Source organism: Microcaecilia unicolor, chromosome 4 (genome assembly GCF_901765095.1).
Source record: "Microcaecilia unicolor chromosome 4, aMicUni1.1, whole genome shotgun sequence".
Lineage (NCBI taxonomy): Eukaryota > Metazoa > Chordata > Amphibia > Gymnophiona > Siphonopidae > Microcaecilia > Microcaecilia unicolor.
Window position 1 is genome coordinate 122,652,593 of NC_044034.1, and position 16,558 is coordinate 122,669,150.

The following is a 16,558-nucleotide window of genomic DNA, read 5'->3' on the forward strand; positions in this document are numbered from 1 at the left end:
AGAAAAAAAAAAACCTTTAAGCGAGATCGTTGTTAAATCTCAGTTGTACATCCATAAACACATCAGGCTGTGCTTCTACAATTCCCTATGCTTCTAAAAAAGCACCGTATCACGAGGTGGCTTTTCCGAAAAGCTGCACCTTGAACATCAGCAAACCTGCTCCACGCCCAGCTAGCTCTTGAACTAGCCCATTTTCAAGAGTTCATGATAACTCAGGGAAGAGGGAAATGGAAGGTTCTACCTGGATCGGATTTGTTCAGGCTCATTGAAAGTTTCTGCCTTTCGGTCTGGCCCTGGTCGATAGCCACCCTGCTCCAGAACACCACCTGAAGCAACCTGCTCTGACCTGGATGGATCATCACACAGCTGGGAAAGAAACACCACAACTCACCTGGTTCATAACCTACAACAACAACAAAAAAAAAAGAAACAAGTTTTTAATAAGAAGAGGAAAAGGACGGTACAATAAACTGAGGGCGGGTACGACACAATACCTACATCAGGGTTGGATTCCAGGGGCAGCCAGCGCTGGACCTGCATGGTTGGAAAGCTACTACTGTGGCCACTGGCCACCGAAGACTGTACTCCCTTAGCCACTCCTCCTTCTGCTCGAGCAGGAAGGAACCCAGCAGGGAAAGACTCACAAAACTCCGCCCACACTTCCGCCGCGCGCCCCGCCCTCTATGGACCGCCTTATGGGCCATCGGGAACTGGCGGGGAGTGGGAGGAGAAGGAATGGAAATTAAGTGGGGAATGCAGACGTGCTTACGTCAAGATTCTTTGGAACTATTGACTGATATTTTAGCCTGATGGGGGCCGGGTATTGTACGCCAGGGGATGTGCCCAACCTTTGTTGCGGGCTGGGGTTTTGGGGTGTACTGATTCCCCTATAGCGCTGCCCAGTTGGAATGTCCCGACATTCTGGGAGAGGGGATGGGGAGGGATTTGGAATGCACGTAGCCAAGGAGGTTAGAGAGTTTTTCTCGCGATGTGATGTGGGTGTGGTGTATGCACCGGAAGGAGCACTATGGCCGCTGGTGGGTCTCGAGCTGGTCTGCTCGGGAGGAGCCTGGCAGCGTTGGGTAAGATTTGCGGCGTCGGTGGTGTCTGCGAGACGCGTGAGAGAGCCCTGGGGCGGGAGTCAGCCAGTTCTGGTCTTAGTCGAGTGCATATACTGGGAGCTGCAGTCTTGTAGTGAAAAAGAAAAAAAAAATGCCATGCTGAGCTCGTTTGTACCAGAACAAAACCAACTATGAACTGGCTCAGTCGTCTGACATCTTGTGACTTTCTTTCCAGGTTGCCTTTTGTTCTTTGTGATGGGTTCCAAGTGACTTCATGTTTTGGCTTTAAATGCAACTTCACGTGCAAAGTGGTGGCTCTAGTGGCACGTTAATATAGTGGAACTCTGTTTAGAACAGTTGCTCGTTTTCAGGATATTCACAATAAATATGCATGAGAGGTTTGTATGCACTGCCTTCATTCTATGCCTATCCATTGTGGATATCCTGAAAACCTCATTGACTAGGTATGCCCAAAGGATAGGGTTGAAACCCCCTGATTTGGCACAAAATAACGTGTTCTTCTAATCTATATGTGCATTTGAGGAAGTTGGAGGGAGGGGAAGCAAACGGTTTAGTGCTTTGTGCTCGGAGATTGTAGAAGGATGATGGCTAAGTCCCTTGATTGTGAAAGTTAAGAACTAGTATTACTACTACTAGTATTCTCCTATGGAATGCAAAAATAATCAAATCTTTCTTGCCTCATGAACAAGAAGGTGTGCCTTAGTGGCATTTTAAGGCTGCAGCATTTGCCTTATTTTTTGATCATTTTCTTGCAAGGCCTCTAAAGGAAGAGTTCTTATTTTCAAAAAGAAAAACAAATTACCTAGACCCATAATAAATCTGGAATGATTAAAACACAGGCATTCTAAGAAAATTGCCATATGATAGTTAAGGAGACTGGCAGAGATGGTAGTCACTACTCAGGCAAACTCCACACGGTCCAATGTTCAAAAGGGTTTAATTGGGCAGGAGAGGCTCCTGCCGAGTTAAAATCCGCTGAGCAACCAGGCAGATGATATTCAGCGGCACTTAACCAGTTAGTGTCACTGAATATTACTGCTAACCAGCCATATCAAATCCAGTTAGGTTAGGGGTGGGCTAGGGGGGCAAAGCACCTGCTACACTGGTTAGGAGTTATTTCTTTTTTCAGTCTGCTAACCAGCAAAGTAACTACAAAAAGGCTGTCCTAACTTTATGTGCTGAAGTTAACTGGGCACTGGATTGAATATTGGCTGATCCCCGGTTAACTTCAGGTGAGTGCTGAGTCCCAGATATATCATGCTGGGAGCTGTGCATTAAACATCCAGGGTCAGTTCAGCCTGTGGCTGTGAGTGGCTTGGACACCGCATACCGCCACAGGCTGAATTTTGGGTGGATAGTTTTTATTTCTGTTTTCTTCTATGCTGATAAAATAGTGTAAGAGAATAAACAGCAAGTGCCTGGAAGCATAAAGCTTTATTTTAAAGGGGAGCTTTGTGTGCGTCCCTTTAACCCCCCCCCCCCCCCCAAACAGTTGTCTGCTCTTTTTCATTCTTTCTTTCCTTTCTTTCTTTCATTCATTCTGAATGATTCTAAAACTAGCTGAAAAATAACTAATTGAACAAAGCCATGACAACTTTTTTTAACTCTTTTCCAAATTTTTCAAAGGGGGAGTAGAGGCAGCTGAATCTGTCAAGGTGGGTCAGCTCTGAGTGCAGAAGAAGGGAGCCTAACTAGCTTGGTAGCTGTATTTGTCTTGTCTTGCATAGCTTATCCATTGCTGCTGTAACCAGCTCTAAGGGGCTGATGTAGAAAGCTTCCCTTTGTATTGCATCTCGGCCCTGTCCGGTATATCCCACAATGCACCATGTGGGGCAGGGGAATGCCATTTTGAAGTTGACGATACCTACAGGATTGGGGGTCCTCACTAAACACCATGGACTTTAAAAAAATTCAGGTTGGTTGGGAGGGAAGGGTGCCACTAGACACCAGGGAATTTGTTTTTCTGCTTTTTTTTAGTTAGGGGAGGGAGGAGTAATGGGTGTGAGGTGCCCTAGACACCAGGGACTTAAAACAAAATGGGAAGGGGGGTTGAGTGGGTGCCTTAGATGCTGGGGTTAGGTGGGAAGATAGCCCTAGACACCAGGGAATATCAGTTGAGTCCAGTAGGAGTGGGGCAGCAGGCAAACCAAGCCGGGAGGTCAGGTTGGGCTACACCTGCCCTGCACCTGGTGAAAAAGGCCATGGTTTTTGTTTTGTGCTTCAGCACTGTATACTTAATGGCCTCATATACATTCATTTGAATACAGTGTGCAGCCATGTATACTATGCTAACTTGCGCACAACCCCCTTCCTGCATTACTCGTCAGCATATACCTCCCAGTATCCATTCAGCTGAGCTTGGAGTATCTTTCTGCCCCTAAGTGATTACATCAGTGCTCAGTACACACTCTCCAACTCACTCAGCCTGGGGGTAAGACAGCCTAGAACAGTGTTTCCCAAGTCCAGTCCTGGAGTACACCTTGCCAGTCGGGTTTACAGGATATCCGCAATGAATATGAATTAACTTGATTTACATACACTGCCTCCATTATATGCAATCTTTTATGCATATTCATTATGGATATCCTGAAAACCTGAATGGCAAGGATTACTGCAGGACAAGACTTGGGAAGCACTGGTCTAGAAGGGGGACAAAGAGGAGGAAGTGCTTGAGTATAAATATGTACTGTGCAAAGTGGGTGATATTTTTACATATTACAGAAAAGCAGTATAGACAGACCCCAATAAACAACAATTCCCATCCTCCAGGGCTCATGCTGTACCAAGGAGGGGGAGGAGGGCATACATGCTCTCAGGTGAGAGATTCATGTTAAGAGCCACTCCTGGTGTCTCCTGTTGCAGATCTCACACCTTGGTTCTTGTCTGGATCTCAGAATTGGTAGTGGAGACTTCCATGACACACCTGATAGGTCTGGCATACTAGTCTTCCATGACACACTGTTGAAAAACTGTGCAAACAAACCACTTTAAAACCAATTTCTTAGCATTTTGATCTTTAACCTTGCTGAATGTTTGGAAATTGATACAGGCAAGCTGATCTGTGTATCTATGAAGCAATTGTAAAAATACTTCACTACAGTGTTGTCAGCTAATTATACCTAAATTACTTCTTAACTACTGTAACTCCCTAGGAAATCTTGGTGCTGCAGGACAGGGTTGAGAATTTACTGGGGGTTCACTAAGGAGATAATGCATTTAAGGGAGTGGTGATTACAGAGGCATATTTGCCTTGCATTGCATTACGTTGCCTGGCCAAGCTAAGGGGGCGGGGGTGTAAGGTAACAAAAAAGTTGAGTGGGAATTGAATGAGGTCTTTGGTTACCCATGCCAGGGTTCTCTGGACACAAAAGTTGAGGTGGAAATAGTGAGTGCAGAAGAACCCCTCTGCTGCAGATCAAGGACCTTTGAAGGAGAAGGAGGAATCAAGGAGGATGATAGTGGGATAAGACACCCTGGGGAGAAGAGAGTGGGAAGAGGAAGGCCTCCTGCTCCATCCTGACTTGAATGACAGTCCGATCCCAAGAAGGTCTGAATAGAGAAGAGATTGATGGGGCTCTGGTGTATATTTGTTTGAATGATCCACCTAGTCCGGGATAGGGCAGACCCATTACTGATCGTTAAGTAATTGACTTTGAGGGGCATTTTCGAAAGAAACGTCCAAGTTGGGATTTGGCCATCTTTGTAAAATGTCCAAATCCAGGGGCAGGGAAAACCATATTTTTGAAAAAAGATGGACGTCCATCTTTCATTTTGAAAATACCAAGGACATCCTTGGATTTGGACGTCCCTAGAGATGGACGTCTTTGACTTTCGGCAATTTTCGAAACCAAAATTTCCAATTGCAAGCCATTTGGATGTGGGAGGAGCCAGCATTTGTAGTGCACTGGGCCCCCTGACATGCCAGGACATCAATCGGGCAGCCTAGTGGGCACTGCAGTAGACTTCATAAAATGCTCCCAGGTACATAGCTCCCTTACCTTGTGTGCTGAGCCCCCCAAAACCCACTAGCTCCAACTGTACACCACTACCATAGCCCTTACGGGTGAAGGGAGCACCTAGATGTGGGTTTCTAGTGGGTTTTGGAGGGCTTGCTGTTTCCTCCACAAATGTAACAGGTGGGGGGTATGGACCTGGGTCCGCCTGTCTGAAGTGCACTGCAGTACCCACTAAAACTGCTCCAGGGACCTGCGTGCGCTGTCATGGACCTGCGTATGACATTTGAGGCTGGCACAAAATATTAAGATGTTTTTTGAGGGTGGGAGGAGTTTAGTGACCACTGGGGAAGTAACAGGAGGTCATCCCTGATTCCCTCCGGTGGTCATCTGGTCATTTCGGGCACCTTTTTGTGCCTTATTCATAAAAAAAACACATCCGTGTGAAAACGTCCAAGTGTTCGTCATGGACGTCCCTACTTTTTTCAATTATGGCTCAAAGACGTCCAAGTGTTAGGCACACCCAAGTCCGGCCTTCGCTACGCCTCCGACACGCCCCCTTGAAATTTGGACATCCTTGCGACCGGCTGCAGTTGGAGATGTCCAAAAAAGGCTTTCGATTATACCGATTTGGACATCTGTGGGAGATGGACGTCCATGTTCTGATTTATGTCGAAAGATGGACGTCCTTCTCTTTCAAAAATGAGCCTGTTTCTGGCTTCCCTAAGCTAAATGAAGAAGTTACTTCGGGAGCTGTACATTGGACAGAGTTGAAGTTTTTCAAGTTGATGTTTAATGGACACTCAGTTACTTAGTTCAGTAAAAGTTGTTGAAGTTGACTCCTGTGTGTGTGGATCTTCATTTCTGACTAGCGAATTGGACCTGAGGAGTAAGGGGGGAGAACCCTCCGGCCTACCAGAGTTAACTCTGGTCCCAGCCTACGCCATGAACTGAAAAAGACTTTGTGTGACCCAGCCTGGTACATGCTCTGCTGGGAATAAGACAAGTACTTGGGGTGCTCCATTACAAGGTCCAGGGTTACACTCCCAACCATGTTAAAAGGCACACTAACTTCACTGCAGTTTGATTTCATTGGTTAGAAGTGGAAGTGCTTGTTTCCAAAACCCGCTAAGTCTACTTTAAAAAAAAAAAAAAAAAAAAAAAGCTATAGTTTCATATGGACAAAATATATTGTTATCTACTAGTGAAATTAATTATTAAGATGAAAAATGTGTTTACCATTTGCCTGCAGCAAAGTTAAAATAAGATACCATTACATAGCTTCTCACTGTTCCAGGACCTGTGGGATAGTTGTCCATCAAACAGCAGGTGGAGATAGAAAATACTGAGAAGCTGAACTGGACTGGGTGCCAAAAGAGATATGCCACTCAGTTCTCTTATCTCCAGCAGGTGGATGGACACCCTTTTCAGCCTCTGGTTCTGAGTGATTTGGCATCCATTTGGTCAGCTGGTCCCCATTTGAGCTTTGTGGGTGGCTTGAGTCTGCAGAGTCCTATCTGGAGGTCTTCACATCCCTGCCTGTGGTGCGCTCTTTTTCCAACACAACAACCTTTTATTTTATTTTTATTTTTTTAAAGAAAGAGATTTTCTGGAAAATGTGGGACAGAGTATCAGTCCTGAGCCTTTCTCTTCTATGGTAAGGCATGGGGGGAGCAGCTGGCAGTGGTAAGTCTGACTAAAGTTTGACTCAGAACTGCTTGGAGGGCTGCAAATTCTGATTGGTATGGGGGAGGGATCCTGTCTCACCGCTTGAGACGCATTGTGCTGCACTGATGACAGGGTGACTGGTGACTCCCATGGAGGCAGTTAAACAGTGTTCCTGCTGTGGGACCTGCCAGCCTGCATTGGGACATTACAGTGTGTGCAAGCCAGGAATCCCGCGAGACATGGAGGTAACGGTCAGTGGCAGCACATCTTTGGATTCGGTGTAGCATCTGAGTATGCCGGGGTCTTTGGGCAGGAGCATGTGGGAACGGGCCTCATTTTGTGGGGGCTTACTGGCAGTGAAGAGTAGCCTCTGGCTGATCACATGCAGAGCACAGGCACCAGTTTTACAGCCTTAAGGCTCAACAGAATATTCAGCTGCATTGAAATCTTTGTTTTCTCAGGAGTTTATATTGCTCTTACACCAGGCCTATTTACTGAAGCAGGGAGTTGCTGCAAGGTGCTTCAGTGCCTCGCCCCGCTGCTCTTCCAGCTAATCAGAGATCTTGTTTAGCCTCATCTCCTCACTCCTGGAGGTCTGTCTCTGCTTCTCCCTCCTTATCTGATGGCTCCTCTGAATTAACAGCGTGGGAGGGGGGATAGCGGGATTCCTGCTGGTACCACATGAATCCTGTGGGGATAAACCCAGGTTCTGCGGGATCCCTGCGGAAGTGCCTTCCCTCCCTGAGCCACAGGGTGCCCTCCCAGCACATACCCAGCAGCGATGACAGCTATGTGAGGAAGGGGAAACAGACATCTAATTGGCTTCAACTTTTTGACATCATTCCGACTCAATCCATCCATCTCCTCTCCAGTCCTGGATGCCCTTCCAGCACATACCTCAAGCACCCTGGTGGTCTAGTGGCTTCTTCGGATCAGGAAGGATCCCCACTCTTTCATGCTCGCTTCCGCTGATTCTCTCACTGTCTTGCAAGGCCACCGCTTGAAGTCTTTGCAGCCATTTTAAAAAAGCAGAGACGGCGAGAGGATCAGCGACAGTGGGAAGGGAAGAGTTGGGGATCTTTCCTGCCCCAATGAAGCCGCTATACCACCAGGGTGCTTGAGGTATGTGCCAGAAGGGCATCCAGGACTGGAGAGGAGGTGGATGGATGGAGCCTGAATGATGTCAAAAAGTTGAAGCCAATTAGATGTCTGTTTCCCCTTCATCACATAGCTGTCATCGCTGCACACTCAAAACAAAGCAAGCAAACCTATGAGCTGCTGCATCCACGTTGTTGTTCTTTATTGTTGGTGGCTTTTTTATTCAATCTCGCTTATATTTTCAAACATTCTGGCTTGTGCAGCATATGGATATACACAGAGTTAGTATAATAATGGAATTACTTTTCATAGGTAGACAGAGTAATAATTTGTTATAAATTGTAATCAGTATGTCATTTGGAGGAGCTGGCTATAGGGACACCCTAGTACTGTTCTTGCAGAGATTTTTTTCTTTTCCTGGTAAAGGGCCAGTAAAACAGATATGTTATGAGAACCAGGTGCTCAACATTCAGAGTTTCTATGTATTTACTTTTTTATGACTTTTGTATTCCATATTAAACATGAATTAGGTTGAAATCTGGAAACATTTAAAATCTTTTTTTTTCCTGTGCCTACATCAAAAGAAAAGATGGCTTGTGGGAACTTGCTCCTTTTTGTTTTGTGGATTGCAGTGGTATATTACAAAAATGCACTTGCCTTTTTTATTACTACTTTTTACAGAGAGGTATTGAATAATGAGGGAAGTGCTTGCTTCATTCAGAAGCTTTGTCCAGCATCAGTCTAAATGTGCCAACATTGTCCAGTTCAATTACTTCAAAAAAACAATTAGCTTCCACTTCCAAAAAGTATCCTTCTTTCTACTTTTGTTTTAATGTTTTCTTTTAATTTTGTAAACTGCCCTGACGGCATCACCATAGGGCGGTATACTGAAACTCCTGAGGAGGGGGATAATCAGAAAGTACTGAGGTTATTTCCTAAAGAGGAGCTCAGTACTCTTATTTCTGAGGCATTGGTGGTGCTTTCCATTGAGGAGCCTTCTGCTTCTGTGAGTCTTTTTTTTTTTAATTTAAAGATTTTTTATTGTACAATCTAAATAACAATCACAATGAGACTTCGTCTCTTGAACATTTTCAAATTCCTCAACAAACATGCTATGTCAACATCCATTTTGTCTTTATTCCCCCCTCCCCCCATTCCCCCCCCCCACCCTCCTCCCTTCAACCCTCCCTTCCTCCCCCCTCTCCTCCCTTCCCCCCTCCCCTCCCTTCCCCCTTCCCTTCCCCTTTCTCCCACTCTTTTAGCAACTTCCCCCTCCCCACCTCCCTTCCCTATCCCCCTATGAGTTGACGTTCCTATTCCCCTGCATTCCCAGCTAATATTTTCCCCAGCCTTATCCATTCTTCTGCTTGTGATTTATATTTTCCCTGACGTTTATCCGTCAATTTTTCCAAACCTATCATTAATTTTAGTTTTTCCTTCCAGTCTTGCTCCGTGGGGCCTATCTTCTGTTTCCATTTTATTGCTATGATTGTTTTTGCTGCTGCTAAGCATATCCTTTTTATTCTACATTGCCATTTCTTTCCCCCTTTATTCCCATAGCCAAGTAAACACCATTTGGGATCACATGGAAATTGGACTCCAATCGCCAGAGTTATGAGTCCTGTGACTAGCACCCAATATCCCTTTATAATCGAGCATTCCCACCATATATGAAAGTATGTTCCCTTCTCTCGCTCACATCGCCAGCATATATCCGTAGCTTCAGGGTACATTACTTTTATTCTGTCTGGGGTGTAATACCAACGGCTCATTATCTTATAGGCATTTTCCTTAACTAGTACGCATACTGACGCTTTTTTCACTTCCAGACACATTCTTTTCCATTCACTCTCATTAAATTCAGTTTTGAGGTCTTGTTCCCAGGCCTTCATATATGGTAGTTTTGTAAATCTTGTACCCCTGATGTGTTCATATAGCTTTGATATTCCCTTATTTCCCTCAGTAATTGCCCCCCATAAATTCTCAAACTTTTCATTCTCTAGCCATTCCCCTTTATGCCAATGTTCCCTTATCATATAACTTTTAACTTGGAGATATGCAAAGTGATCCGTCTCGGGTAAATCATAGTCTTGTCTTAAGACTTGAAACGTTTTGAGTTTCCCCTCTACTGTTAGCTCTCGAAATCTAATCAATCCTTTATCCATCCAATTTTTAAAAATTTTATTCTCCTGACCCCCTGCGAAGCCTGGCTCTTGAGTTATCCAGGCATATGTTGATCTTTCTTGCGGGCCCCTCAGTTTCTTTTTAAGTCTGCCCCACAGCCTGAATAGATGGGAAACAAATGGGTTCAATGTCAAGTTTCTATAAGTGGCCTCTGGGAGAGATCCCCATAGCAGTGCATCTAATTTTCCCTCCCGCACATAAATCTGCTCTAACCGTGTTACAGGGGAGAAATCTACCTTACTCCAAGTTCCTATTTGTTTAAGCTGTGCTGCCCAATAATACCATACTATGTTTGGCAAACCCCTTCCTCCCTGCTCCACTGTCCCCCACATTATTTTCCTTGATAGCCGTGCTTGGTGACCTCCCCATATAAATTTCCCCAATTCTGATTGTATTTTCTGCAATTCTCCCTTAGGGACCGAAATTGGCAGGGTTTGAAATAAGAATAATAATCTTGGGAGTATATTCATTTTGACCGCCGCTATGCGGCCCCACCATGACAACCAGCCTGTCCTCCATTTGCTGAGATCTTTCCGAATAGCTATAATTAATGGTATATAGTTAATCTGATATAACATGGTAAGATCTCTCGGTATTTGTATGCCTAAATATCTAAAGTTCGAGTTTGCCCAACGAAAAGCAGTATTCGTCTTCAGTTGTTCTATCTCCTGATCAGAAGTCGTGATCCCCATCAGTTCTGACTTATCCAGATTTACTTTAAATCCTGACATTCTCCCAAATGAGCTCAACTCCTGAATAATCTTCGGTATTGTTGACAGAGGTGTTCCTATGTAAAATAATATATCATCTGCGAATAATGCAATTTTGTGTTCTCTCCCACCCATGCGTACCCCTCTTATTTCTTTTAATTCTCTAACTCGCTGTGCTAGGGGTTCTATAGAGATGGCAAAAAGTAACGGAGACAGCGGGCAGCCCTGTCGTGTTCCCCTTTGGATATCAAATAGATTTGACCAACCCCCATTCACCTTAATCCGAGCCACTGGTTGTTCATATAATTTTTTCACCCATCCTATAAAAGGTCTTCCCATTCCCATTTCTGTCATTACTTCCCATAAGTATTCCCACTCAACTCTATCAAACGCTTTTTCCGCGTCCACCGCAAGCAGTGTCATAGAGTCTCCCCTTCTCTGCGCCCCCCAGATCAGGTTGAGGGTTCTCCTAATGTTATCCGCTACCTGCCTGTTTCTAATAAAACCTGATTGATCTTCGTGTATAAGGGATGGCAAAACCCCGCTCAGCCTTTCTGCCAAAACTTTTGCAAGAATCTTAACATCTATATTCAGCAGGGATATCGGGCGATATGACCCACATAATGTGGGGTCCCTCCCTGATTTTAACAGAACCGATATCCCTGCTTCTTGCATACTAGTTGGCAGGCTCTGCTCCATAAAGCCGGCATTCCCCAAACGGACCAGCAGCGGCCCTAATTCACCTTGAAAGATTTTGTAATACTTAGCTGTGAATCCATCTAATCCTGGGGATTTTCCTCCCTTAAGGCCTTTAATGATTTTTGATACCTCATTCAATGTTATAGGTGCTTCCAGCATTTCTCTCTGCTGAGCCGTCACTCGCTGCAGCTCTAGATTCTGTAGAAAAGCCCTAATCTCTTCTTTAGGAGCCACTGTTTCTTTTTTATAGAGTGCCTGATAAAAATTCAGGAATTGTTCTCTAATTTCTCTATCTTGGTGAAATATCGAGTCTTTTGGGCCCTTTATTTTGGTGATCATATTTGTTATCCTTCTGTCCTTCAAGCCCCTGGATAGTAAATTACCCGCTTTATTACTAAATTCAAAGAATTTTTGCTGCATTAACTGCCTATGGTACTCCATTGTTTTCATCTGAATCGATTGTAGTTCTGCTCTCCACCGCTTAAGCTCTAGTAATTGGTGTGGCCTTCCCTCCCTCTGGTGTAGTGCCTCTAATCTAACCAATTGCTTCCGTACTTCAAGCTCATATTTTACTCTCTCTTTTTTCTTATATGCCCCCTTCTGAATTAGTGTCCCTCTCACTACTGCTTTTAAGGCATCCCACAATATTCCCTCCGAGACTTCCCCTGTATCATTAATTTCTAGGTAATCTTTAATGGTTTGCCGCACTTCCTGGCAATCTTTCTCCTCATCTAACAGTGATTCGTTGAGTCTCCAAATTTGCCTGCAATCCTGTTTACCCATTCCTTCTATTGTCATCCAAACTGGGGCATGGTCGGAGGCATGTATGCTTTCTATCTCTGCCTCCTTCACGTCGCCCCATATCCTCCTACTCCCCCAGAGTGCATCTATTCTTGCATATGTTCCTTGCACATGTGCATAATGTGTGTATTGCCTCTGGTTTGGATGCATCAGTCTCCATATATCAATCAAATCTAGTTCTCGCATCAATTTATGAAATTGGCGCCCAATATATCCTCTCCCTCTCTCCTGCTGTTTAGAATGATCAAGTGTCCCATCTGCATAGTTAAAGTCACCCCCCATCAACACCATCCCTTCTATAAAGGGGATCAGGCCCTCCCTGATAGATTCGAAGAACTTTTCTTGGCCTGCATTCGGGGCATACACATTTACTAAGGTAACTCGTTGATTATTCATCTTCCCCTTAATAGCTAGACATCTCCCTTCTTTATCTCTGTATATCGATTCAGTGTTAAATTTCAGGTGTTCTTTCACATATATCACCAGCCCTCCTGTTTTGTTTCCCCTTGAGTCGGCCAGAGCGGTCCCTTCACCCAGTCCCTTATTCATTATTAAGGGTTCATCCTGCTTTTTAATGTGTGTCTCTTGTAACATCACTATATCCCAATTTAATTTACGTAGCTCCCGAAAAATGATGCTTCTCTTGCCCGGGTTGTTTAGCCCATTAACATTCCATGTCCCTATTTGTAGTCTCCCTCCCTTTACCCCCCTTGGGGTCCCCCTCCCCCCCCTCCCACCCCCTAATTCCCCCATCAACTGGCTAGGTTCCTGTCGTGCCAGTTTTGCCCGTCAGGAAGTGCGCCCTCCTTAGAGCTGCATCTCTCAATCTTATGCTCATTTACCCCTCCCTCCCTTAGACTTAACATTGAATTATACCCTCACAGATTTGAATCATCTTAATATTCCTGTTCTATTCCCCAAGTCTTTCCCTTTGCAACTTCTATATAAAACTCCCACTCAGTTCAAACTCAGTCCTGCATATGTTCAGGTTCCCTCTGCGGTCTCCTCATCTCCTCTCTCAGTTTGGGGAGTTAGACGCCTTCTCCTCCCCTCTACCGTCTGCCATTCTCTCTGTTCCTTCCGCTTCGTGTTGCGTTGGATTTGCTGCTCAGGTTCATCTTCTCTCGGCACGTCTGCACATCCCATTTCTCGCAGTACTTTCCATGCACCCTGATGGGATTGAAGGCGTCTGGTATTATTTCCAACTGTAATTTGTAATCCAAACGGAAACATCCAACGATATCTCAAGCCAGTCTTTTGGAGATAGTTGGTAACTTCTTTGAAGTCCCTTCTTCTTTGCAGCGTTTTCCGCGCTAAGTCTTGAAATATTTTAACTTTTACCGAGTTCCAAGTAATTTCACCTTTTCACGTGCTCTCTTCCATACCTTTTCTTTACTTGATATTGGTGGAAACAGGCTATTATGTCCCTGGGCATTCCGCCCCTCGGCGAACCGAGACTTCTGTGCGCTCGATCCAGTTCCACTGATTCAATCCTTTGGCCTTCCGCCATATTAGCATCTTGTTGGAGCAGAAAAGCGCAGATCTCTTTTACCACCATTTCTGGATTTTTAAATTGCTCCTCTTCTGGGATCCCTCGAAATCGCAAGTTGCACCTTCTTGTGCGGTTCTCCAAGTCCTCTAACATTAGTTCTAAGTCTTCTCGTGAAAGCTGTTCTTTTTTAAGGGACCCTCTAACCTCCTTCAACTCCGTCGTTAGTGCTTCCGTCTTCTCCTCATTTTCCGCCAACCGGGTGCCTATCTCCTTAATTTCTTCGTGCAGCTCCGCTACAGCGGATTGTATGCTGCGACGCGTGGACACCATTTCTGTTTTAAGATCTTTAAACCAGCGGACGAAGTCTCTTTTGCTGAGCTCCGATTCGCTTTCAATCTGCTCCTCGGGGTCCGACTCACTTTCGTCGGCGGCCATCTTTGCTTCGCGCGGTCTGAGTCCCGCTACCTTACTGGCGCCAGCTTTTTCGGCCCCGAATTTAAACTTGGCGAGTTTTTTCTTTGCTGCCATACTCTGCTCTCTCTATCGCCTTTTCTGGGGAGTAATTTCTGCTGTTTTACAGGAGGGAAGGTCAATTTCGCTCTTGGGATGGCAGAGCCTGCAGATTAAGCTGCCATCTCCTGGGTTGACGTCACTTCCTCCCCGCTTCTGTGAGTCTTATCTTTGTAATTACTGAGGAGCTGGACTGGATGCCAAGAGAGAGATCTCTCAGCTCAATTTTCAGTTCACTCTATCTCCACCTGCTGGTTGATGGACACAACTATCCCACAGGTTCTGGAATAGTGGAAAGGTCTAGTGGAAAGAAAATGATCAGGTAAGATCTCATTTCTCCTTACATGAAAAATTGATTTTCTTCTGATGCAACTAAAATGTACCGTATTTTTTGGACTATAAGACGCACTTTTTCCCCCCAAATTTGGGAGGAAAATGGGGTGTGTGTCTTATAGTCCGAAGGTAGATTTGGCTGGCTGGCTGGCAGGCCGCCCGCCTGCCCTCCGAGTTCGGGATCGCCGTCAGGGTTACCTCCTCCCCCCCCCCCCCCCCCCCGGCCCTGTCACCACCTCTCCCCTTACTCACGCGATCTTCCCTGGTGGTCTAGTGACGTCGGGGCAGGAAAGAGCCCCTTCTTTCCTGCCCAGCGCGCTGCTCTCCATTCTCCTGTATGCAGCCTGACGGTCTCGGCGAGATTCAAAATGGCCGCCGAGACTTCAATTCTCTGCGGCCATTTTGAATCTCGCCGAGACCGTCAGGCAGCAATGCATACAGGAGGATGGAGAGCAGCACGCTGGGCAGGAAAGAGGGGCTCTTTCCTGCCCCGACGTCACTAGACCACCAGGGAAGATCGCGTGAGTAAGGGGAGAGGTGGTGACAGGGCCGGGGGGGGGGGGGGGGAGGAGGTAACCCTGACGGCGATCCCGAACTTGGAGGGAGGGATTCGGACAAGACGCACCGGAGCACCTAGGTTTTAGAGGAGGGAAAAAGGGAAAAAAAAATTTTCCTATTTTCCTCCTCTAAAACCTAGGTGTGTCTTATGGTCCGGTGCGTCTTATAGTCCGAAAAATACGGTACTTAGCGGATTTTGGAAATAAGCCACAAAAAAAGTGGAAGCTGTTTTAGTCTAGGCTGGGTCCAAGGTCACTCAGGGATGGTGTGCAGTGTTTTTTCTGAGCTTAGTTGATGTGGATAAGCAGACTGGATACTGTATGGTTATTATCTGCCATAATTTTCTCTGTTTTATACTTGCCTTTCCTGTAGAATGCTTCTTCTTAACTATCCCATTGCTCATTGCCATTCTATAGGAAAGGGTGACCTGCCGGGGATGATAGAGACTGGGAGTTAGGAGGATCGGTGAGATTCTGGAGCCAGAGCCTTGGGGGGGGGGGGGGGGGGGAGATTAGTAAAACTTCACTTCAGAAGTTTAATGCCTTGCTGTTATCAAGGAAATATAAAGTTCACCAAATTAGCACACTAACACACATTTGTTTTGGTGCATGATGGTGGAAGTAGTTTTACTCCTAATAAGATTCATTAAGCATAGTATGTCTTATTACATTACATCAGCCTCTACTAGCATGTAAAAAATGCTCTGGTTTTGTTTGCAGATTTTGACCATACGCTTGCTGCTATTAAAACGATACCTTCTGATCTATTTGCAGAACTAGTAAGTATTGAAAGAGAATTTTAGTATCTCTTTATTCTTTAAATTGAATACACCTTTTTAGTAGGACATCAACATTTTATTTTCATCAATATGCATGAAGCCATATTCTTAGTCTTTTTGTCACTTACAAGATAAAGTTAAACAACCACAGCATAATTGTTACTTTAAGCCCTATTAATAGAACAAGAAGGTGGATCAGGATTTGGCCAGGCCAAGATTTCTATAAGCTATTTCATGGCCCACAGCTGACCTTTCAGCTTGAGGGACTTTGACATGCCTGTACCCTCCCAATCCTAGTAGACATGAGTCTGGGTCTGGATCAAAACAGAGTATTGCAGCTATGTTTGTACTGTACTGTTGGTGCTAGTTGGGCCTCCTGCACTGTGAATCTGCTAGTGGGAGCAGTAGCAGAGGGCATTTCATAAAAGCCTAGCAGAACGGTCATGTTCACCAAAGTGTTTGTCATTTTGTGCCTTTTGTCATCAGTGTATGGTTTTAAGGGGAAGCTAAAAGCACATTTCTTTGTAGAAGCATATGCTTAATGAGAAAAACAGAGTGCAGAGTTACGATTCAGACTACTATCAGGCTTATTTTCGAAAGAGAAGGACGCCCATCTTTCGACACAAATCGGCATAATCGAAAGCCGATTTTGGGCGTCCCCAACTGCTTTCCGACGCGGGGACTACCAAAGT

At 45.2% G+C, this 16,558-nt stretch overlaps 2 protein-coding genes across 3 annotated transcripts in view; one reads left to right on the plus strand and one right to left on the minus strand.

The window, feature by feature from the left end:
- UCHL3 (ubiquitin C-terminal hydrolase L3) overlaps nucleotides 1–620 on the minus strand; it is a 104,016-nt gene extending 103,396 nt beyond the window's left edge. Inside the window, exons 1-2 of one of the 2 annotated variants that reach the window (XM_030200601.1) lie at nucleotides 499–620; nucleotides 392–403 (exon numbers count right to left, since the gene is read on the minus strand). In XM_030200601.1, coding sequence (XP_030056461.1) covers nucleotides 392–403; nucleotides 499–540 — 54 coding nt within the window. In that variant the 5' untranslated portion in view covers nucleotides 541–620. Of the gene's footprint in view, nucleotides 1–241; nucleotides 351–391; nucleotides 404–498 lie in introns of those variants that run through there. The other variant, XM_030200602.1, reaches the window with a different exon arrangement.
- A 337-nt stretch (nucleotides 621–957) lies between these two features.
- COMMD6 (COMM domain containing 6) overlaps nucleotides 958–16,558 on the plus strand; it is a 38,610-nt gene continuing 23,009 nt past the window's right edge. Inside the window, exons 1-2 of the mRNA XM_030200603.1 lie at nucleotides 958–1,082; nucleotides 15,808–15,866. Coding sequence (XP_030056463.1) covers nucleotides 1,028–1,082; nucleotides 15,808–15,866 — 114 coding nt within the window. The 5' untranslated portion in view covers nucleotides 958–1,027. The remainder of the gene's footprint in view (nucleotides 1,083–15,807; nucleotides 15,867–16,558) is intronic.